This window comes from Haemorhous mexicanus, chromosome 5, assembly GCF_027477595.1.
Source record: "Haemorhous mexicanus isolate bHaeMex1 chromosome 5, bHaeMex1.pri, whole genome shotgun sequence".
NCBI lineage: Eukaryota > Metazoa > Chordata > Aves > Passeriformes > Fringillidae > Haemorhous > Haemorhous mexicanus.
In genome coordinates this window covers 27,088,299-27,113,043 of record NC_082345.1, presented here as the reverse complement: position 1 = coordinate 27,113,043, position 24,745 = coordinate 27,088,299, and the positions used below count along the sequence as shown (strand labels likewise).

The 24,745-nt window shown below is 40.5% G+C and overlaps 1 protein-coding gene across 1 annotated transcript in view; it reads right to left on the bottom strand.

Moving 5' to 3' along the window:
• Positions 1 to 24,745, bottom strand: part of EP300 (E1A binding protein p300) — a 61,235-nt gene that overhangs the window by 24,613 nt on the left and 11,877 nt on the right. Inside the window, exons 2-14 of the mRNA XM_059846511.1 lie at positions 21,035 to 21,690; positions 12,218 to 12,394; positions 9,816 to 10,077; positions 8,940 to 9,053; positions 7,806 to 8,042; positions 5,284 to 5,377; positions 4,818 to 4,952; positions 4,299 to 4,416; positions 3,624 to 3,798; positions 3,157 to 3,234; positions 2,186 to 2,295; positions 1,538 to 1,693; positions 30 to 473 (exon numbers count right to left, since the gene is read on the bottom strand). Of these exons, the coding sequence (XP_059702494.1) occupies positions 30 to 473; positions 1,538 to 1,693; positions 2,186 to 2,295; positions 3,157 to 3,234; positions 3,624 to 3,798; positions 4,299 to 4,416; positions 4,818 to 4,952; positions 5,284 to 5,377; positions 7,806 to 8,042; positions 8,940 to 9,053; positions 9,816 to 10,077; positions 12,218 to 12,394; positions 21,035 to 21,690 (2,756 nt within the window). The remainder of the gene's footprint in view (positions 1 to 29; positions 474 to 1,537; positions 1,694 to 2,185; positions 2,296 to 3,156; positions 3,235 to 3,623; positions 3,799 to 4,298; positions 4,417 to 4,817; positions 4,953 to 5,283; positions 5,378 to 7,805; positions 8,043 to 8,939; positions 9,054 to 9,815; positions 10,078 to 12,217; positions 12,395 to 21,034; positions 21,691 to 24,745) is intronic.

Genomic DNA, 24,745 nt, shown 5'->3' with positions numbered 1-24,745 from the left:
GGGAAAGCACAATTAAAGTATTTCCTTACAGGTGTTGTGGGGTGCTGAGGTTGCAGCGGTGCTGTTGGTGTGGGAACAGAAGCAGTCGTGCTCTGCTGTGACAAGGGCTGCTGCTGTTGCTCTGCAGAAGGGGTAACTGGAACTGGAGGCTGCACTGGTGGAGGAAGCTGTGCCTGTGGAGGCGTTGGAGTCTGCCTTTGAGGGGGGTGCATAGTTTGGGGCTGCGGTCCAGGCGGCATTGCCTGAGGAGCAGGTGTGGGGGCAGCGGTGGCAGCAGCTGCTGCCGCCTGCTGTTGCTGTGATCCCAAGCCTGGGGGCGTGTGGTGAGGTGTTGGGGTTCGGCTGGGTACCGGAGAAGGAGAATTTTGGTGCATGGGAGGCTGTGGAAGAGGTGGGCAGTGAATATGGCTCCCTTGAGAACCTGGAGCCATTGCAGGAGAGTTCACAGGACAGGAAGCGCTGGTCATTTGTGCCTGTGGGAAAACAGGTACACATTTGCAGTGACTTGGAATAGACAAGGAAGAGAAATTACTGTCAAATGTCTGCTTTACCACAGCTTACTTTAAAAATGTGACAAACCACCTGCTTCACTTTTAAAAACTCTTTCAAAAGCAGATATGGTCTACTTGATTTATTTTGTTCTACACAAACATAAGGCTGTCTTATAATATATTCAACTCTCTTAGAGAAGTTTCACTAGAATAGCTTATACTTGCTGACACACTTAAAGAATGGCACACCTACACTCCCGGTTCGCAAAACATTTCTTTCTAAAACTGCAGATTTGTACATCCTGAATATGGGACAATGCACCGCAGTGGAAAACTGCATTCAAATACACTTAGTGTGCCCATGCCTCCACCCCCAAGATTAGAAACTGAGTTTATCATCACAAATAAGTATATCTGTAACTCCACCATTATAAAATTATAAAAAAAATGTATTGGTCAAGATAAAAAACTGTAACTCCACAATAATCTTGCCTGCAAACTAGGAAGAAGCATCAATGAGAAGCAAACTGACGTTCCCTACTTCTTCCTGGCCTGAAAGGTTCTTGCTGAAAAGGGAGAGGGAGAGGACAGAAAGGAAACTGCTAAACTGTAAGCTCAGATCTTCAGTAGTGATAACCCTCTTAATCCCCCAAAGCCATCAACACACAGGCCTGGATAGACATGCCTTTTTATGACTTATTCTGACACCTCTTAATTTCTCAGGCTCTGCTGTTTCGCTGTTCAGCAACAGAATCTTAACTACTGCATGCTGAGTCACAATTTCTTCTTTGCTCCATAAAAACAAACCTAAAACAGTTCCTCTCTAACACCTAAATTTAAGCCTGAGAACAAGTCAACAATATTTCACCCTTGCCATTCCCAGTGCTACACCAGGAAAATGAAAAGTCTCGATAAATGAATTTGGTTGATCGTAATTCCAAAAGTCTCTCGAGCAAACAAGTTGTTCTCCATTACTACAAACTGAACAATCATAACCAGTTTATGACAAAGGTCACTGACACCACGTCAAGAAATCAGAAACTTACTTGCGATACTGGTGTCTGATTGCCAGGCTGAGTCATAGGCATGCTTGCTGCGTTCATTCCCGGGGAAGAAGCAGGGAACTGAGTCTGTTGTAGAAACTGATTCTGACCAGAAGGCTGGCCAACTCCTGGCTGCTGCATACGTGAAGGAAATCCCATCTGGTGGAAAAGAATGCAACTCATTTCACACAATGTGCATACACCTTCCTAACATTTTCCAAAAAAAGAGAAAACAACAAAACAAAACAAAAAAATAAAACCATTTCTCTTGTTGCAGAAGTTGATGCTTGCCACTTATCCGTAGGATACAACATGAAAAGCCTGCTTATAGCTCCTCTCAAAAGACAGAATTTATGATGCTTTCTCTTAAAAGCTAAGAAAAAGGATATTGATTTCAGATTGGGACTGTGACTTAAGATTTATTTTGGCTCCTTGTTGTAAGAATGCAACAAAAAGCCATTTCAACTTAATTTTTAGGCAATATAAGGCAGATCTTAGAGGAGAAGCAAAAAGACAGAAACCAAAGGGCCAAGAGAATGAAGAAGTGATGTTTGATTTATTTTCAAATTTCTTTTATTTATTGCTTTTATGGAAACCACAGGCAAGAGAAGCAAACCTGTGAACTCAACCCTGGAGGGAAGGCGCACTGACCTGGTTCATGGCCCCGGCCTGACTTAGCTGTCCAGGGTGCTGAAGAGGAGGGGTTTGTCGGGGTCCCATCGGTGACAGCTGCATGTTCATCTGCCCAAACTGATTCATTCCTGTCAATTTGTGCCAAAAAAACACATGTAAACAAAGACCTGAAATCTTCTTTAGGCACCATTCAACATTGGAGAAGAAATGCTGTTTCTTTAAATTTGCTTTCTAGCAACCAGCTTTCAATCAAATATTGCCTTCTATTAACTAGTTACATGGAATAATTTTAAATATAGTGATCCAGCTACCTACTCTTTCAGAATACAGACCAGCTTTTCCCCCCTCAAGACATCTGTTCCCACTGTTATTAAAACTCATTAAGTTTGAGAACTACTGTAACACAACAAATACTGATTGTGACACCTGCTGCTGAAGATCAACTTTCCACAGAAAGTTGCATTTATTTAATTACATATTAGAAATTCATTTATTGAAGCTCAAACTGTATCTTAATTTCAAGTACTTTGCATTTTGGCTATAACACATCTTGAATTTGTAACAAAGCTTCTGCCCTTTTTTTCTGAGCAATAATTTTCACCACATTCCCTCTGCCACCAACATGTCCTCACCTGAGCTGACTGGGCTCACCATGTTTGTCTGATCCTACCATCCTATGCACACACAATGAAAAATTCCAAAAGCATCAAGCTCTTTATTTAACAAAGAAAGCAGTTAATGTGCAGCTCAAAATCCCATGACAAAATGCTACTAGAGATAGTGTTTTATATTTATTATATAGTTATGTAAGAATTACGCTATACAGATAGCTATTTTCTTAACCAAATGTAAAAACTGCACATGATACAAGGTCTCCTATGCTTCAGTAAGAGCTGTCCAAATATAAGATTCCTTTAAAAATCTTTTAAAATTCATATAAAAACTTTAGAAGTTTTTAATTTAAAAGCAAATTTTCTTCAAATATTTACCTGGCTGTGCCTGCATGCGATTCATCATCTGGTTTGGCACATTGGCACGTATCAGGGTTGGGTCAGGAAGAGGACCATCTGCAAAAAAAGACAATGAAATAAGATAGTGTTATTCAGAAGACTACCAGAATTTATCCACCAAATATTTTAGTGAGAATTACACATTAAGGCTCATGTATAAAGAAAGTGTATACAGTAACTAAACATTATTAGAGTCCTCAAAGTGCAAGGCAAATTCAAGAACTTCCTTGAAAACAGAAGTACATTCCAGTGACAGAAATATCCTCTGACTTAGAGCCAGCTTTCAGAAACTGGGGACAAATTTGAAGCTTGTTAACAGGGTACAACAATGAACAGTAGCCCACAAACAAGTCAGGTACCCACGAACAGCTAAATGGTCACCAGACTACTGAAATGACAGTACAGGATTTCCTGCACCAGGTGATCAGTAACCCAAAGGTTCTTACTTGCAGACATTCCTGGCTGTGGCTGTCCCATATTGGGCCCTTGATTCATAGCAGCTTGTGGCATGCCCGGAGCATTTGGGATCATATTTTGCTTCTGCAGCCTGGTTCTTCGTTTCTCCTCCAACTCCTTCTGAATCTTGTAGATCTTCTCTGCTAGCAAGTGATAGTACTCTGCCTGTTGGGGAAGAATAAAAGCCAAGAAAGGAGATGAGACACACATTAAGAAAAGGCAACTGGTGTCAATGATTCAAACTTACAAAGCAGCCTTACAGACACACATTTTGGTTTGGGGTGGGAGGAGGTCTTCCCCTTTGCAAGGACTGTCAGATAGGAAGGGGAAAAGGGGCAATGCTAAGGGCGCTGCTCTCAATTATTAGACCAACACCAGATATTTATCTTCTTGTGTCCAACATTTCTCTGGGACAATCACAGTGAAGAGCTTCAACACGGCCTTTAGGGGCCTGTGACAAGTTTCAGGCACTGCACATCTCAACTCCTGGCAGACCCAGGCAGCAGCCATCAACTGGTTGGTTTCTAGACCCCATCCAGCAGCCCCTAAACACTTGTTTCTTCAGCTTGGAAGTCCCATCTGTGCTTTCATTCCTCTCCCTCCCCAGTCAGCATAGGAACAAGGTAGAAATACACAAAACTAGACAACAGGGGATGGCATCTCACCCTGCTGTTTGCCGATTCATACATATCCCCTTCTACTTTCCGAGCATATGCCACCAGATTCTCCATACGTCGATCCTTCAGTGCTGCAGGGTCAGGAGTAGGAAATATGGCTTGGACTCTGAGTGGGAAGAAAAAAAATATTAAAGGAAAAATATTAAGGAGACAAACAATATAAATATTATCTGTTCCCAGACCAGCATTAACCCCAGTAGTTTGAACACAAAGCAGCAAGCAAATCCGCTGACAGACTGCAGCTACTGCTACCTCTTTCAGGGGCAGTAAATGTTTGTAGATGGCTTGAACATGGAGTGGGAAACTTCCAAGACCACAGCCACAAAACAGCAGATGCAGCTGCATCTTTCGGCTTCTGCTTTCCCTTCTCCATGCATCCAGACAAAACTCACTCCTTGGCCCTCTAGTTCTGCAAGTCAGGCTTCCTTCTGCAACCCCTCTGCCTCCAATACACCTCTGGGGCAGCAGCTCACCTAACAGGAGATTGTTTTGATATTAGCTACTCACAATTTATGAACAAGGTGGTTTCGGAGATCCTGAGTAATGTCCTCATGCCACTGCTTTCGAATTCCGGTATTGGATGGTTGAGCTGTTGGCATGGCTCCCAAACTGGCAACATTGGCGCTTTCACTCATCATGGGGCTGCAAAAACAGAGCAAGAATTGAGTGCAAAAGTCTAGCCCCGGCTTAATCATGTTACAGTCATAGCATCTTTTAGAATAATGTTAGGACAAAGTGCTAGTTCAGCCATTCCCTAATCAATGGGCAAACTGCAGAAATAGTTGCACACACACACACCAAACAGCACAGGGAAAGAGTACATGCTGTTCTACCCAAGGATTTGGAAAACTGCAACAAAAGCTACGAAATCCAAAGGGAGAGATAGCCATCAATGGCATTTACTCCACTGTTTATGCAAGAAATGCCATGAGATCAAAACAAAACCACTGGGGTACAAAGGATTCAAACTTACTTTTGAGAATTCATGGTTGAATGCAACATTGAGTCAGGCAACAGATTAGGAGGTTGAACCCCTACTCCTCCATTCACTCCCATTGGATTTGCACCTAGAAAACAGAAGAATACAGAAAAAATGAAGAGCCCATTTATCACACAAAATCAGTAACTGTTCAGCAATAACAAGGATTTAGACTTTCAAGTACTTGGACTTTTGTGAAGGGAATTTAATTACCCATTGCTCTCTTCACCCCTCTTTCTTTTACAAACTTAGAAAAGCCCAAGGCACAACACTAGTGACCTCCAAGTGAAGCATCAACCCCATGACTCCTCTGCACATCTTCCTGAACTTATCAACAAACAAGTGATTTCAATTGGCTGCAAATATTATGTTCCAGAGTCCTTTCCTGTGACTCTCTGATGAAAGAGTCCAACCACTTCTGCTTTTTTGTTTAGAAGCAGTCAAGTATTTTTTCATTCAGAATCTTAGGATATTCACAAAGCTTCAAAAACTTAAAACATCAGCTACCACCTACATCAGACAAGGTCCCTTCTCAACCACTCCATAACTTAATGATCCTACCGCTAACTCAAATGCTTGTAAGAAGAAAAATCTGACAATCCTTTGCAGGAAACATCTCTAATTTGTTGCGTAACAAAATCTGGTTTTCTGAAGCATATCTTAATCACCATAAAAATTGCCTGTTTTCTTCACACACTACAGTTACCTCTAAACTAGTAAAGAAAAATGCAGTATATTTCTGTCTGGAGCTTCCAAACAGATCATTTTGTGAAACTGCAAGCAGTATGAAAACTATTACCAAGCTTCACGTGTATTTAGGACACTTGAATCCTACAGAATCTGTATTTCAAGCAAAATTACACACTGCATACAGGAGAAGCCCACTGAATTTAAGTATATCAAGCCTTACACATACCCTAATATCACAACCAAGTACTTAACCAACTTTTCATAAATCTGTTCCAAATCTCCTTTCCTTTAGTCCTTTTCTTCTTCCCAAATCCACTTTGCCATCTGAAAGCACACTGGCGTGCAAGACAACAGTCAACCTTTACCCTAACTCTCCCTTTTTCAACTGTCAAAACCCACCATTTGTTTGAGCTATTTAGGACTGCATCTTTCCACATACCAGTCATCAACAAATCCTGCTATTTCTCCTAAACTAGCCCTGCTGTCCTGTAGACCATGACCTGGTAATTCCTATCTCACCTGTTAATTCCCTTCTTAGCTACCCACTCCTAATAAGGAAGCAACAGTCAAACATCTACAGTCTCCATGCTTGTCCTTTCTACATAAAATTGCAGTTCTTCACACTCCAAGAGCTTTTTCAATCCCATTTCATTGGATTTTCTTAGCAATTGCACAAAGAATGCCCACTGTCCTGCAAGGAATGCATAGGCGAAACACTGTCTGTAAGTAATTACATACATAAAAAAATAAGAATAATTTTGCTGTGCCTAATTATTTTAAGACTAAGCTCTCAGGACCCTTGCTCTTTCCTCTGTTTTCACACACTAGAAGGTAAAGTTTTAGCAAGTCACATGCAATCTGTGAGGGCCAGTCATCTCATTAACAAGTCTACTCTACCCAGCAGTCTTTTCCTGAGTAACTCAGGAGCAGCATTCCCTTTGCAGAGCAGAGTAGCAGTTGGTTGCAGGCTGCAGTTTGTGTGTTTCTGCACCATTCTGCACACAAGCTTCTCACAGGCCACACAGGCACGATCACTACAATCCCATTCAAGCTTGTGATAAATCACTACCAGCTCTTCTTTCCTCTTTTCCGCTAAAAAAGCCACATCTACTTATGCAACTCAAGCAAACAGCTAAGAATGAGAAAAACTCCTGTGATGTAATCTCAAACTATCAAACTTAGATTTGTAGGTTAAAGATGACTTCATCTGACACCATTGATAGCCAGGTTCTAATTAACTGCACTTTGAATTTAAGTTGTTATCTAGTCCCACAATGTTGCTATAAGCCACTTAGACAATTTAGAGCTACGTGAGGTCACATGACAGGATTCAGGAGGATGTCAGTTATTTACTATTTTTCATTTTTTAAGCAAACTTTACATATCTGAGATAGAAATGTAAAATGCTGCGCTTGGAGACAGGGAAGTACCCCTGAATGCTAGCATTCCAATGCCTGCATATCCAATTAAAAACTCCCCAATAGTCTGAAACTTGCATTACAGTACAATTATAAAGCAAAAAAAAAACCCAAACCAAACAAAAAAAAAAAAAACCCACAAAAAACAAACAAAGCCTTGAAAAATTATTGTTTTTACAAAAAAACTAGTTTTTCCAGAGAACTTGTTTTTCAGGAGAAGGGCACCTGAGCCCTCTAATGTTCCTGTTTCACTGAGTAAGTTGCTATTTCAAGTCTAAAACATCGCAAAGCCCTACGTTTTGCAAATTATCTAGCAGTATTAAGCTAGTAGGTTGAGAAAATTTGCATTAGATGTAGCACGGGGAAGTTTTCTGTAGTTTGCATTTGAACACTAACAGATAAACTTACTCATAGGATTCATAGGGCGCAGGCTCTGGGGTGACTGTCCCTGTTGTTGATTCTTCACTTGAGCCTGGGGCTGTGTCTGCATCTGGTTCCCTTGATAGGTCAGTCCGAGGGCTGCGTAGGCTCTCTCGATGGAGCTGGGGTCTATCTGACTGGTAGTGTTAATGCTGGGCGTTGTCTGCTGCCCCACGCCCACAGAGCCGGTATTGGCAAGTCCCACGGCAGCTCCGCCCAGCAGCGCTGCAAGAGACACACCGAGTTAGAGAGGAGAGCAGGAGGCAGCCAGAGAGGCCCACCAATACAGGGACAGACAGAGTGCACTGCCTGCTCAGAACTAAAACATCTTCTGGAAGCATGCAGGGAACAGATATGAAAAACCTGTCACGAAACAGAGACAAGTTCTGACCCAACCAGCCAATCTAACATGCTGCTTTCCCTTTGGGCTGCTCAGAGGAAATCCCACTCTTAAGTATTTAGGACACATCTGCTTGCTTCAAAATGAAAACAGAGGCACAGCATGTCACAGAGGTTAAAGGCAGAACTGTAAATACAGTTTTCCACCAGCCATTGCAACACCTTTTCTGTCCTTTTTGGTTTTTTTTTAGTTTTCTTAAACCAAGAAATAGCTCACATTAGTCATGAGAAGAGGCTACAGTAACATTAAAGCAGGGAGGAAAAAAAACCCATACAGATAACACAATGACAAAAATCTTGCCAAACATTTTGTCAGGGAGACTAAGGGGACACAAAAGGGGAAGTGACATCTGATGCAAAGAATGAAGACAGAACCAAGTATCAGGGCTGAAACAACACAATGTGCGTGCACACATCTGTCTCCAGAAACTGTCCAGCTGGAAGAAGCAGCAATGAAAAGCCAACCATTTGATTGAGAGAGCTATGACTTGCTCATCTTTACCCTTACCTTTGTTCTTGATAGAAAAATACAATAAAGTTAGAAAGCTTTCATAAACACTAGCAACCAGAGCCAGAAAAAAACTGAGAGAAACAAGAGAAAAATCCCATTAACATGATCTCAGGTTTGAGAGCATCACCACTACCATCTGGGTGCAAGACAGTTTAACTCCCAACATGCATTTTATGGTTTATTCAACACACAGAATTCCCCAGTAGACTTACATTGCTGATTTCTTTTGTCCCCAGCATTTTTGAGAGGCAAACATACAGGACAATCGTGTCTTGTACAATTCTTCCAGTGTGAGATGATTTGTCGGGAAGATGCACAATGTGCCACTGACAAAGAGAAGAAATGAAAAGCATTTACAAACTGCTCCCAGTATCTCCACATGGTCATCACAAACTGGATAGAGCAGGATTTTCTCTCAGGGCACACACCTATATCAACAGAAGTCAAAGTATTATTTGAAATAGTTCAGCACTAACTAGTCCTGAAAATGTAGCCAGATTTCTTCTAGTACTATTGGCTCAACCAAAGCCTACTCAAAAACCCCATGTGATGCACCCAAGCCTATGTCTCTGTGGCTCGAAGGATAACTCCATCTAGCTCAGGTATCAGATAGACTGTGCCAAGCAACTGAGATGTCAACAACTGGCACAATCCAGATGAGACAAGGCTATCGAAAGGGAGATTACATTTTAGCAGGACAGAGAGAGGTTGCAAGTGTCAGTGGCAGGTCAAATTCATGGCTTGGTATTGCTCGAGATTCATCTCTTAGGTTTAAGGAAGACAGGTAAACTCCTATTTGCAGATTCCTGGTTTATGTCTACCTTTTAAAAAAGGCAGAATCAAAAAGATTTTACCATGAGTTACAAAGCTAGGCAAAAGATTTTTACTCATCTCTTTGCTGTATCTTGTCCCCTCTAATTTACCTAAACTTTAGAGGCTTAGAAGTTGCTTACAATTCCCTGTCTTAGGCAAATAAGACAGAATTTCTTTAACTTATCTCCCAAGTCACCCACTAGTCCACCTCTCTCTAAAAGCCTTTCTCCTCCCAAAAACGTTGACCACATTTACATAACCACTCCCCCACTTACCCTGGCAAGATTTGCCAGCCTGACAGTGCGTCATGTGGTTCAAGACATTCTTCATGGTGCGGCAGTGCGGGAGGTTGCACTGCCGCACCTCTCCATTGGCCTGCTCTCGGCGCTGACACTTGTGAGCGTGCAAGAGGAGAACGAGCTGCTGCTGAATGAGCTTGCGCTTTTCTGGATCTGCTGTCGGTGCTCCAGACCCCATTCCTTGAGAAGCTGCTGGCCCCATCCCAGTTTGTTGCACCTGGGGAGCCTGCTGCTGACCCTGAAGAAGGTGAAAAAGAAATTCCTGGAAATAAATCTATTTTTCAAAATAATTTGTTTAGCAAGTAAACAGCAATATAAGAGAAACAACTACTACCACATTCTCTGATTAAGGAAACAGCCCACTTATGTGTAGTTCTGGAGGACTCATTAATAACACCTCTTAGCAACAGTCCTAGCAATTCTCTTGCCAGCCACAATTTCCTCCTCGTATCACTCTATTAGTCCTAGCTCTTGCCTTATCAATAGCCAGCAGACCTTTGCACATGATCACAGGTTAATTTACAGCGCTAGACCAACCAGAAAATATTAATAGCATTTAGATCTCAAATCTCATTTTGGGTGCTAAAAGTTGCATCCACAATTCTTGCATTAATGGAAGCAAGCACATTTTAAAATGAACAGGGTTCTCCCTCACAGCAGAAGGTATCTCAAGTTGACTGCTCCTAGAAAAGGAGAATGAAAGGTAAGTTCTGGGAAGCTTTTAACCTTTTTCCATCAACAAACTTGCACATAAGCATTCCAAACAAGCACCTCCTAGTCTCTGCTAGAGATGAGGCACAGCTTCAGGATAATGAACACTACAGAACTAATGTCAGGTATAGCAACATCTAGTTTGTCTTCTCTGCTTCTGTTTATTTGTTCAGAACTCTTTATATTCCTTTCAGGTGACATCTGAGGAATACTCAAATAAGAGAGGCTCAGGTACTCTATGTTGCTTGTATCACTACAGTTTAACAGACTTTGGTTTCTAATTGACTCCTCAGGTTCTACAGGATGTTTCTGGAGATCTCCAGATCTTTAGACCCCAGCTACCTGTACTTCTAAACCCCAGTTCCCCTATAGCTCTTGACTACTAGTATTAACCTTTCATTTGACAAGATGACTTCACCAATTAGTCAGGCTCTCAGGGTCTGTGCATGTTCTGGTATCACTGTAACTGCCTTGTTTGCAGCCTGGCACTCTAAACGACAGCTGAGACAGCAACAACTTTAAGTTCCTACGTTCAGCTGGGTACCAGCTTCAAAAGTTGTATGCTCTGCACTGAACAAACTTGACAGCTGGGGCTCTGAACAAGTTTTGGCTGCTTTTTTATTGATTCATACAACCAACTGGTTTGCTTGTCTTCCAATGTTTCATGCTCAACTTAAAAAACCATTAAATAAAACTCACAGGATGGGGCTCTTCTTAATTTAAAGGTACTAAAGTTAACTGGAAATGGTTTTTCAGCAACAGTAAGATCAATAGATGCACCCTCCCAGAGGGCGTGAGGGTGTGTGGGAGTGAAATTTTAAGCAGGGAGAAACACAAGCTATATTCAGAAAAATGAATTTGTTTCCTAAATTTATATATATATATATATATATATGAAAAAAACTCAGTGAGACATGTTGCATGTCATACCCCTAACCAATTTAAACTTTAAAAATGAGGCATCAGCTTTAAGCTCAAGCCAGGGAATCTAACATTAAGGCACGTGGTGAGGCACTGGCTTTACAAGCTTGGGTCATCCACTTTTCCCACCATTCTTACTTCTCCTTTCCTTAAGTCCTGCTGCAATAAGAGTGGAGGCAAAAGGGAAAGGTACCAAGGCTATTACAGTTGCCAGGGAAACACCTCCAGCCCCAGACTGTTGTGCATGTTCCTGTAATTCACAAGAATGAACTCACAGATGGGGTTTCTAAGCCCTATCACAGGTAACACCTGTTTGAAAAGGGACACCTCTCTTTACCAAAAGCAGGAGTACAATGAGTACAAGCAGAAAAACAACTCTCCAGACAGAGATACTCTGAGGAGAAGGGGCCCAACACAGCAACAGCAAAAGAAAGGATGGGACAGGAGAGCAGAGATGTCCAAACAGGTTGCAAAGCTCATTTCAGCTAAGGAACTCCATTCCATTTTCCCCATTAACAGGGTTTGAAGGCTAAAGAGTGGAGATGCAGTTTATCAACATAGAAAGCACAACTCAGCCCTCTCCCTCATATCACTCCTAGGGGTTGAAACAAGTGTGTTCTGCATGGATTCCAAGCATATATTCACCCTGGGTAATACAGCTGCAAAATCTTACAACATGGCAAGACCAGAGCATATTGCTCCTCTCTACCACAACATTTTATGACTACACATTTCATTTTACTTACCATGTTAGGCATTCCTGCCCCAGGAACTGGCTTCTTGTCCATTGGAAACTGTGGTAAGCTATTCTGCAGTCCAGCTTTATTCTGCATCTGAGGGCCAAGTCCACTGGCTCCAATCTGCTGCCCAGTATTCTGACTATAGGGCTGACCATAAGGGCTGGGATTGCTCATCATTCCCATCTAGGAATTAAAATGGTACAGTGTTCAAGTAAGACAGTTTAAGCTCTCAATGTATAAGGCAAATTTATACTTCAGAGAAGCAAGAGCGATCACAGCCATGAGCCGGCTGCAATGCAACACTGCTCCTTCATGTTCACAGATTCACCCATCACACAACATTGCCTTTCCAACTAGACAGCTCCTGTAAACACAACAAAGCCAACTTCACAACCTTTGAGATCTGACTGGATGAAGTGGCCTGATTATTTCTTTACAAAATATTTTCAACAGATTTCTCATTTCACCTTTGTGAATTCTACAAATTTCACAGATTTGTACCATGGACTACACAATTCTTCCAGACTTGAGTTCTCCTCCCTGCACTTGTGCAGACTCCAAATGGAGACAAATACCATCTTCATTCTTATCAGCACAATTTATCCCCAAATCTTCCTATCCAACTGCTAGCACTCCCACAGCTTGTCTCCAGACAGGCACAACAATGCACATCTGCATTATCAGTACACAAACATTTTCCATTTACGAATACACCACAATCATAGGTAACACCTCACAGTCACACCAATTCATTTGCAGTACTAGAGGTCAAAAGAGAGGAGAGGTAGAAATTCTGGAAACAAAGCAAATCTACTGAACCATTCACCCACAGGGGAAGTACATTCATGTTTCATATAAGCCATATGCATATTCAACAGTTCTAGCACACCAGAATATATCATTTGTTGTCTTGGAACACCCAGAACCTAAAGAAAAAGAAGCAATCTTGCCAATAAAGTTGTTTGTCCTCTGACATTTTTTTCCATTCCTTGCCATTCCCATTTATTTTCCAAGGGAAATTTGGCTTTCTAGGACCAAAAGAATTAGACAGAGAAGACCAGAAAAACTGGAGATTTTTCTTAAGATTACCAAGTTCTCACTATTTCTCAGGCAGGATCTTCAAGAAGCCATAACTCAAAAACAATGGCACAAAAATACTTGAAAGAGCTGTTGCTTCAACTCACATTAGCATTTTACTAGACAATGTCCAGTCTCCTTGATGCTCATTATTTCAAAGCATTTTCCTGCATTTAAAGAAGAACATAACTCCATGGTAGGCCTGTTTCTAATCACTTCTACATTTATTCTCAAAGCATCCTCCCTTAGCAGAAACACCTTGTTTATGCTCACCAAGCTTCTTCTTCAACCTGCACTAGAAGTAGCCAACATGCTCTGAGATTACCTGCAATTAATCACACTTCTCTTTTTCAGGCTGTAGCAACCTTCAATCCATTATAATAGCCTCTAGTTTGCATTTACAAAATAAGGCTGGATCAGACTCAAGCGACAGGAAAAGGAATATAAAATTCACCAAAGAACCTGCCACTTCAGACATCTGATATGCACAAGTGAATTCACTTGAGGACAGCCTCCCTCCTCCACTCATAAGCAATAACCATAATCACACAGCAGTAATTCATTAGAGAGCAATGAAAAGAATCTCTACACATGGCAGAAAACCAAACTGTGTAATGATCAAGCAGAACTAAAAGCCTTCCTTCCCACTGCCATGTCTCGACCACAATGAATACACCTATGGTGACCAATGAAGCAGTTGCTGCCAAAACCAGGACAGGTAAGACCCAAAGCCTTCCTCCCTCTTCTTCAGACTACTAAGATCTTACGTGCAAGTTAAGCTGAAGGCAAAGGGAGAAGAAAAGCATAAGGAGTCAGCAAATACACTTTCAGAACTATTCCCCATCGTCACTGTCACCTCAAATTGACGAGCAGGTTTTCAAGGCTTAGGAAGGCCTGACAGTGAGAGTTAGTCCCTTAAGAAGACAAGCTATGTTTTCTTGTAAGATAGCCTTATCCCTCTGAGGCAGTCTCAAAACTCCAGAGAGTTTTGAAAGCAAGGACATCCCCAAAACCATAACTTTCTGAGCAAAGCTTTCAAGTTCATTAACAATCACAGCTCCCAAAGTCAGTTGACATCTGAGAGTACACCCAAGCACAGACAAGCTGGCTATTACTATCACCAGCCCCATTTGCCTTCTGTAACTTATGATGCTATCAGCCTTAAAAAACAAAAAACAAACCAAACATTAGAGTTAAAGGCTGAAGGCACATTTTCACAACCTGGTGTCACATGGAGAAATCAAGACACCCAACTCAGACAACTGGAGACTTCACACACTGATATCAGAGGGTTCAGAATAACTGTGGCCTTGTGAGCCAGCTCTGTCCTGACTACAAGGTAAGAAACTCAAACCTAGACTTTAAGGGACGCTTTTGCTACATCGCCCAAAACAACTTTCTAATGAAACTCACTGACGAAGTTTCACCAAGCCAATCAATATTTATATTTGCAACAAAGCTGAACACAAACTTTATGTGAAGCTTCTGACTTTTTCAAATTACTCATCAAGTTGGCTCAGCACAAGGATCCCTGATGCTTTCTCAAGCATCAGCCACTGGCACTGTTTGGGGTGCAAGACCAGCCCCCTCCATCAAGGCTCTCTCCATGGCAGAAACACAGGGCTCCCCTCCCCCTCCACCCACTCTGCCAAGGGACCTGGCAGCAGAACACCACATGCCCAGCTCAGCCTAGCTGCTCCTTACAGGGGTAATACTTTCCCATTTCAGGTTACAGGAGAGGCAAAGACCTGAGAAGCTCAGGCCAGGCTGACAGGCAAGCACACCAAACTGACGGAAAGCCAGACACTCAAGTGACACCTATGATGCTAAAAACCAAATTTTTCAAGGTCTCCCTGAACAAATCAGCAGCCATTACTTGATCCAGGTGAGACTGACACCTGCCAGATCCTCAGCTGAACCTCACAGCAAAGCCCCCCAGTTCTGCCATCACAGACTAACCTGACACCAACCACCTGCACGCAACCCTAGACTGAGTCAAGAGAAACATCACTTGGGAGATTCTCCACCTGGCACAAGGCGGCCTTGTGATCATGCACAAGAAGAAGGAGCATGCTCATGTTATTTGCTGTGACATATTGAGAAACATGAATAAAAGAAAAAATTTAACAGGAAGAAATGTATGGCCTCATGACTACAGAATGAAGATCAAAATCCTGTATAATTGCATCAGTAGGCAACAACCAGAAAGACTGACACACAGATCATCAGCACATTAATGTTCTTTGGGAGGGGATAGATAAAAAAGTGCAGAAGAACCAGCCAAAGAAAGGAAGAAAGGTGGTGTTGGTACCACTGCATAAGAGGCTTCTCTGCAATACAATGCAAACACATACATGGCTTAGTCATCGCTACGAGTCAGCAAGTACAACCTCTACTTACTCTTCCTGGCCATCACTTTCTTTCACTGCCTTTCCTACTTCTCTTCATATTCATCCAAAATTTTTCTTCGTCTCCTCACCTCACAGCTTCCACTTAATTTCATCACATATGCAAGAACTTGCACACAGAAGAACAGATAGAAGTCCAATTCACATTAAGAAGAAGACATAACATGATGATAATAGAAAGCAAAGGTAATCTCAAATAATTCTACCTTTTACATGTACAACAGAATACAACTTGACTTTTCAGCATCCGGGGGAAGCAGGAGCTGTCAATACCACAATCGTGAAAGGTGTGTATCTCTCACCATGGATGACATGAGTTCAGGAAACATTCTAGTTTACAAGTTGCATCACACAGGGCTGTTCAGGTACTCCCCCCATCTAAGAGGAGTAACTACAAAAGCAGAGGAAATTCCCCAAGGTTTTATTCTAATGCCATGAAACACATGCATCTTCAGTTCAGAAGAAGGTCAAGTGACTAACTCTGCTTCTAGTTTTACTGTTAATAGCACAGAACACAAATTGAAAAGGAGTCCCTGCTATATAAGTATGGACACAGACATTACAAATATTCTACCATTTCTCTGCAAAAACAACGGCATCGTTGATATTCTAATATTTGACAGACAGCAAGATAGTGTCATTAGTACTGAACTGTGACCAGCTTTTAGATCTGCAAAGATAACTATAAGCATGGAGAAGTAAACAAACAAAATTAAGTTTTAATAACATTCTTTCAAAGAATCCAGAATTCATAGTATCAACTATGTATAGCTCTACCAGGGAAACTGCAGTGCATGGTCTAGTTTAGGGCTATACTGATGATATCTAGTATTTTTCCATATCCACAAGGTCACAAGTGAAAGTTAATTAACTTCCCCCAAACAGGAAATTTAAGTGAATTCCAGCTAGGTCTTCAAAAACAAGAATTTACTGTACAACACTTCCTAGTGCCATTCTGACTGCCTGGTAGAGCATTACTGAACTCAAGCAAACTACATTTTGCCAGTGGTGTCTGCTGCATTCTTTCCAAGGACTGTTATTGATTATTTTTCTTTACACTTAACTGCATAGTATTTTAAGATGCCTATTTCAAGACACCAGCTTTATGTCGCTGCTATTTCTGCAAGAAACTCCCCATGCCACTCCAGAAACTTAGACTCACTGCTTTATTTTTCCTTCATAAACAAACTTTCCTCTCTTAGTCTGGTATAAAGAGAGCAATTATTCTTTTTTTTTCCACCTTAGTTTACCAAAGAAGAGCAAGGCAAGGACTGGAACTCCCACAACCCTTTGAATGGATTAATGTACTTGATCACTTGGTATGCTCAGTCACAGACTGAACAGTATGGATACAATTACCTGGTGAATCAAATAGCTACAGAAAAACAGAAAGGCAACCGAGAACACTGACCACCTATCTAAAATTAGAGACTGAATGTGCTAACACTAAGAAATATAGGATGCTTTTATTTTTTTTAATCTAATTTCACAATTTGGGGGTGACATCTTCAATCTCTTCAACTTTGAACAGAAATTTATTGGTATGAAATTTCTTATTGTTCTACTTAGAGGAAGTTAAGGAGATTCTGACAAATTATGTTTGTCTTTGTAAAATACTGCCATTGAATCTTCTTCACAGAGGTTAAACTGATAAAACCAATAATAGCAGAGAACTTTGCACTTACTGAAAGAGTAAACCAAGTCACAAAGAATTACTACTGGAACTAAACGTTTCAAGTGAAATGCTCACATAGCAGAGGTAGTAGTAATGCCCTTACTAATCTGAACTGCCTACACATCCACTTCATTAGTGGAGTAAGGGAACATTTCTTGAATCAGACAGAAAATGTAAGTGACCTGAAGGTCAGGTCTATCACTCTGTGGTAGAGCACTGCTATGACAGAAATACCTAGAGCAACTTACACACAAAATACCCTCTTCCCTTCATACGAGGCTGGACAGGTAAGACCCTGATGGGGCACTCTCAACAGAACCCAGGGGAAGAACAAAACAAAGGTTTTAACTAAATAAAATTCCAAATGAAAAATGGTTCAAAACCAGAAACATTAATCAACTTTTAGCAATTCAAGCTTTGCAATAAGTTAACAGTTTACATTTAAATCAAAGCTGTAAAACTATCTAGTGTAGTAAAACACATGAAAAATACTTCAATGGGCACAGAACCCAAGCATTACAAACAATTTCCAAAACACTATTTCAAGAGTAAAAGGCATGTCTGTTTTCCTCTTAACTTGCACAGAAACAAGCACATAGAAAACAAAAAACTATTCAAGAACACAGTTTTGTGTTCTTACAATTCCTTTCCCTCCAAACTTCTAACACTTCCTTTCAGGGCAGACTTTCACAGGCATTTTTACGTCTGTTCTGTCACCAAAGTAGGATTCACACCCTCCTTTGACAGACAAGATCAACTCCTTTAAAAAAACCCCCTCCCTAATATTGGGAGACTAGCTTTCCAAATGATGAGTATAAACTAGGACCTGAAAAACAATTCAAATTAACTCTTTTTTTTAATGACCACCCGAGTTTCAATTTCAGTCAGGCTTAGTTTCTCCACACAGCCCATCATGCAATTGGCAGAGACGGCATCCAGACAGAAATGCTTCTCCGTAAGTCGGTGACTGCTAACATCAGGACAGAAAACTACAGGATGGAAGCATCAGATTGTGACAGAACAAGTTTATGAACAGAAATAATTTACAGAGACATTTGGGTTTTCAAGTCCTAAAAGTAACGTGCCCAACTAGAGAAGTACATAGATAATGAGCAAAGCAAGTGTTCCACTCTATTGCTAGACAATGTTTTTGGAAGAGAGGAAGAAAACTTCAGTAACTCCACAGGATAACAGAAAAAAGTAGAAACATAACCAATTTCACTTTCCAAAGTGACTAGCCCCATGGAGTTCATCTTTACTGTTAGAAGAGCATAACATCCTCCCTCCAGTTACTCAACATCACAGGAAACCTAAGCTATTCCATATAAACCATTGCACAAAACACGTCCATTTCACTAGAGAGAACTCTCTGAAGCAATCCTCCCATCACCTAAAGGGGCTGCCTTTGGCAAGCTAACATGATGAAGTTGAACAATCATAACCAAAGCATCTCGTCTGATATTTTTTTCTTCCTACTGAAGGAGAGCTCCTGGATAACGCACATTTTTTGTAGCAATGAAGGAAACCTACAGAAGTTATTACATCAACTCCCACTTTAACAGCAACACGCTACTAAATTTACCAATTAGATAAACTGGCTTTTAAAAACAACTGCTTAAGGTCCTCTGTTTTCATCTACTTTTTGAAGATTTGTAGGTGGGAAAACCCAAAAGCAGATGGGTGGGGAGATAAAACGGTCAGACATTACTGTTGTCAGACTAAGCTAACTCTACTGTATGAAGTGAAACACAGGCTCCCTGCCAACAACCAAACCAATTGAAGACATTCCGGAATTTCAGCCTCCATTTCAGACTGTTCTCTCTCATTCGACAGTTTCAGCTCCTTTATGAGGACTATACCCACTATACTTAAAACAAAAAGCCTCAAGATTGTTTTATCAGCAATTAAAGAACCCCAAGTATTTTTAACCTGTCTGGGACCACGAACTAAAAACCAGAAGTTTTTGTGTATTTGGTCTGAATATTCTCAAAAGCATAAAGTGCTCTTAATTTACACATATAAAACTTTTGGAAAGTAATTAAGGAAAGGAGACAATTTAATTTTAGACTAAATCCGTCAAAAGCTTGATATTATGTCCTTTCTTTACTTTTAGATAAATGAGTTTATTATAGTGCATAACTCTACTTTAGCTCTGATAAGTAAGGATGAAGTTGCATTCCATCCAAACATTCAATACATCAAATTTTGACTTCTGAGGATCAATTTTTTTTTTTTTTTTACAGCCAAGGAATAATGAATGCGTGCAAGAATACTTCAAGCAGCTACATATTTCTTACCACTGTAAGCTGTATATAAATCTTCTACTGTAATCAAGCTTTGCATCAATTTTCCTATCAGGCAAAAAAATCTGAAATGACCAGACCACACAATCAACTCATTACTTAACAAATATACACACACACACACACACACACACACACACACACACACACACACACACACACACACACACACACACACACACACACAGCCCCACAGCCCCAAAAGTTAGCACACTGAGCTTAAGCAAGCAATGAAGACCAAAGAATCGCATAAATAATGTTCATAAGACACAAAAGTAATTTCACTTAATATATTAAAGTATGACAAAACCCTTAATACACCATATAATTTTTAAGTATGTATCAAGTACATTCATAGACTGTTACTTATCATTCCAAGTCCTCCAAATGGACTGACTTTAGGCATTCAGAGACAGATTTAGGTATTGCAAAGGACCTTTAAAAAACCTCTCCCCTCAGTAGCCAAGAAACACAAAATACCCACTTAAAGTGAGCTGAAGTATTTTCTAGGCTTTTGATCAAAACATTAAAAAAAATGGAGAATACTCAAGTGGCTCCTACCCTAAGCTGGCTAATTGTGCACGACAAAAATGAAATTAAAGACATCCTTTTATCCTTAGTTAAACCAGTAGGTCTTCTCTCATCTTTTCGGTGACTTATGACAACTTTCTTCCAACCTCCTGGATTACAAAAGTACATTTATTTCCCACTCAGTTTTAAAAATACAGTTTTTTAAGCTTTCTGGTTTACTCTCCAATAGACAAAGCCATTGCAAATTCTAAAACTGGAACCGAGTCAGATTAGCAGTCTTAAGATCTCAACATTGTCTTCAGACCTCCACACAAGCTTTCATTCTCCACCACTAACTCGAATACCCAGCACACACAGTGAGTAGAGCAGCTCTCAGCATCTGCTACAGCACAAACACTCAGCTTATCTCAGACAAATATCTGCATTAACTGTCATACAGAAAAAAGCACCACAGCACCTAAAAGGTCCTGATGCATTCCCATCACACTCACAATACCAGCATCACATTAGATGGAAAACCACAGTCGCAGAGAAAGCATAAAATAGAATAAAATACAATCAAGTTACTTTTCAGTGTAATGGATAATCTGTACTGTCACAAGATTTCCAAAATAGGCTTTTTAATCTAGTCATAGTCTTGCTTGTTGTGCAAGATTCAATTTTTGCTTCCTATGACCATCACAAATTCCACTTTAGCAGCATTTAAACTATTTAATCCATCATACAGGATTCTTAAAGAAAAAATCCTATAGAATCCACAGCACAGAGGATTAATTTTACAAAATAAAGTCAACAATGAGGAGAAGTAATGAAGTTTAGCTTGCCTTACCTTGTTCATGGCTCCAGGTTGTGGCCCTCTTAGTCCAGCCTGCCCTCCCATCTGTGGAGTGCCTTGTTGCAGGGTCTCAGCCAGCAAGTTCCCAGTGCCCATTCCTGGGTTTGGGTAGGGCATATTGGGTCGCCCTCTGCCTGCTCCAATGGAACCGTTCATGACTTGCCCCTGCATCATCCCCTGTCCGTTGCCTGCTGCCAACATCCCAGGATTCATGCCAGCATTCATCCCTGTGTTCATTCCCATGCCAGGCTGGTTAACTGGGCTGTTCACTGTTGGCATCATTGCTGCTGTGGATTGAGCAGAAGGACCCTGGTTCGGCCCACTCGCACCCATCGCCATATTGGGAGAAGTCAACCCAGCCTGTGCCATGGGGCTTTTCACCATGCTATTCAACATTCCCATTCCAGGACTGTTTTGTTGGGTTTGACCGGCCATGCCCTGGCCAGGGCCACCGACCCCCATATTGAGATTTGGGGAGCTACCAGCCCGTAGAAGTTCAGACAGCTGCTTGTGTTTAGAGGCAGCATCTTGTGCCAGGCCAAGGCTGGTCTGCAGCTGATTAATGTCACCACCATTGGTGAGTCCAAGTTCTGTGGAGCTGATCAGTTCATCTGGCAAGTCATGTTCCAGATCAAAGAGTGATCCAAAATCTGAAAAACAAAATAGATTGTGTATGAGGTCAGAGCAATTAATAGCATCTTGAAGTTTCTACTTTTTCATTTCCAGCAAAACTTGACTTTTTGTATTTGAGCAAAATTCCCTTACCAGTTGTTACTGAAAGCTATCTAATTCATCAGGATAAAAGTGATTCTAAACTTTGCAGGGTCTAAACTAGAGAAAACCATGAAAACCATTCTACTTCAGCTTTCTACAATTTGTGTTGAAAGATCAGTGGATATCTCAGCCTATGATGGCTCAACTTGAGAATTTTGACAAGGGGGGGAGAAATTACATACAGAAATCTCCCAGTTAGCCAATGGAATTCAAGAGCAATTACAAATAAGAATTAGCAGGTTGATGGGAAAACACTGTCTTTAAATTTTTTTCTAAACTTTTCACTTTTGGAACAGCAATAATTAATACAGAATATAACTTTAAAAATGTTTACTTCTTATTAAATAATAAACAGGCTATAGGGTTTTATGTTGAATTGGGTTTTCTGGCAGTTGGTTTGGTTGGTTGTTTTGGTTTCTTTTTTGGGTAGTTGTTTGGTTTTTTTACTCTTTCACATGCAGTCATTACCAGCATTGAATTGCCAAATTTCATTGAACTTCACTGGACCGCCACTATCTTCCCACAACAAATACTGTCAGAAAACAAAGTAACCCTGGAGGGTCCTTGCCACAAAGCTGCGCAAAACACCAGGATGAAAAAACAAATTCCCATCTCAAGAGCCCATGCAAAGCAATCCCCAAGGTAACTAAGTGGGGAAAGATTGCTACTTGGAATATATAGATACAAGAATATGACATAGTACCCAACACTGATCTGCTCAAGAGAACAAGTCCTTATGTCTGCAGTAGTATATGCACCTTGGTCTATTTAATCTATGGTAGTTTAACCAAAAATAACTTGGAAAGCTTATGGTTTTTGACATGCATTAATGACAACTTCCCTCTCCAAGTGAGAGAGGAGCTGGTGTGTTCTCACCAACAATAAGCGTCTGGTGAGGAATGCAAAGCTCAAACGCAGCCTTGGCTACAGGGACCAAAAAAAGGTGGAGCTCAAGATGCAAATAGTCCAAATACTAGTGAGAAAAGACTACAGCTGAACAGCATGTAAGTCAGAAAGGTTCGTCAGCATTACGGATCTGTTTAAAATGTTTCACATGATACTGTAGCCAAACTGCCAAACACCTGGACTAACAGAGTTTCTACAACTTCACAAGTGTTGTCACAGATAAGATTATGACTTCAGAATTCTGAAAATATGGTATGAGATTGGCAAGAATGCAGGTACACCACAACAGGGATTTTAACACCCCTTTTACACACTCTACATTACTACAAACCTCCAGAGACAGAAAATTTCCATTAAAGAACTTTTAAACTATTAAAATGAGATAGCCTATTCTTCATTATCATATATCTTGTGCTAGAAGTTATGCTTTGCAAGACACACTAAGGACTGATCTTTCATTTGCATGACTGGTATTTCTGAAGATTCTGAAGCGAAGGAACAATCAGAAGAATAAATCTTTGTCCAAGTTCTCTTTCGTCTTAAATTATGAACTTAATGTTGTGTGTTTTTAGATCGATCTAATGTTTAGATTGATCTAAAAACACACCACATACTCCCCCATCCCCAAAAAAAACCCGAACCTAAAACTGAAACCAAAACCAACGTACAATGCTCAGTGTTTAGCTTAAGAATTACGTTTCAATGAACATGGAAAGAGTTAGCGGAAGAGACCCTAAAATTAGAGATCAAGGAAATGGAAAAGGCAATAAAAAAATTGATGACAGCTTAAATCAGCTTTCATTGGCACCTTAAGAAGCCTGTTAGGACAACAGGCAACTATTGAAACATTACATCCTGAATGCTAATACCCTGACAAAGAGCCCATGAGTGAGGAAGGGGTAAAGGATACAATCAGGAACTCACAAGTTAGTCTGTTGTCCTCAATGATGAACAAACAAAACTGAAAACAAAATTAAGTGACTGGAAAAAACACGACCCACCACAATGCCTGTACCTACAACACAACCATCATGACAGCCCAGACATCTCCCACCAGCAGCCACACAGTCCAAAGATCATGGTTTTGACTGTTTCTAGTTGGGCAAAGAATTTCTGCTCTTGAACAAGCACAACTCCCAGAACAGGGCAAGTCCCACACCAAAAATCCTTGCTTCACCTTTCTTGTGTTCAGACAATTGCATATAAAGTCCTTCACAAAACCAACTGGTGACTGGTAAATGTTTGAATATGAAAAACTAATTTGTTTTTCAAACTACCACATAGTATTTTCTCAGGAAGACCCATATAGATGATTTCAGATGTAACATCACAAAGGGGCAGTGCAATTCCTGTTTTGAGAGACAAAGACTTGGTCATCTTGACTCATAAGAAAAACTTAATCTGAAGACCTCACCTCCTTAAATTCTCCCTCCCCATAAATGAGGAGATAACTCCAGCTTTAAGGTTTACTACTCATTACTAACTGGAGCATCCAGGTACAAGCAATCTGAGCTCCTTGGCCTGGTCATTCTGTGACATCAGTGAACAGGAAGAAAAATGCCATAAAAACTGTAAGTGGCATCAATTCTTTTTATTAATACCTTAAGACACAACACAGCACCAGCTACATTAACAAAACCCACCCCCAACCTGAATGGTTGTGAAATAATCCTAATTGTATTTATTCTTTACATCAAAACATTTAAGATATTCAATATAAAAGTTTTACGTAAAACTAACTTGCTAGGATTTTTAATCCTAGAGTATATACTAGAGACAATTCATTGTGAAAGAATACTGTCAACTATTAACCAGAATTGTAAGTAGTAACTACCAAGAATGCAATATTCTGGTATGAATTTGCACTTTTTAGAAGTCTTTTCCAAAAATAAACCTCTAAAGTCTTCTTTAGCCAGCAGATCTAGAAAAAAACTTTCAATTGTCTGGTCAGCTATGAAAATTACATTTTCAGTCAACTGCTGTGAGGCAGAAATTTTCAGATACAGGACTGAAACAAAACTTCAA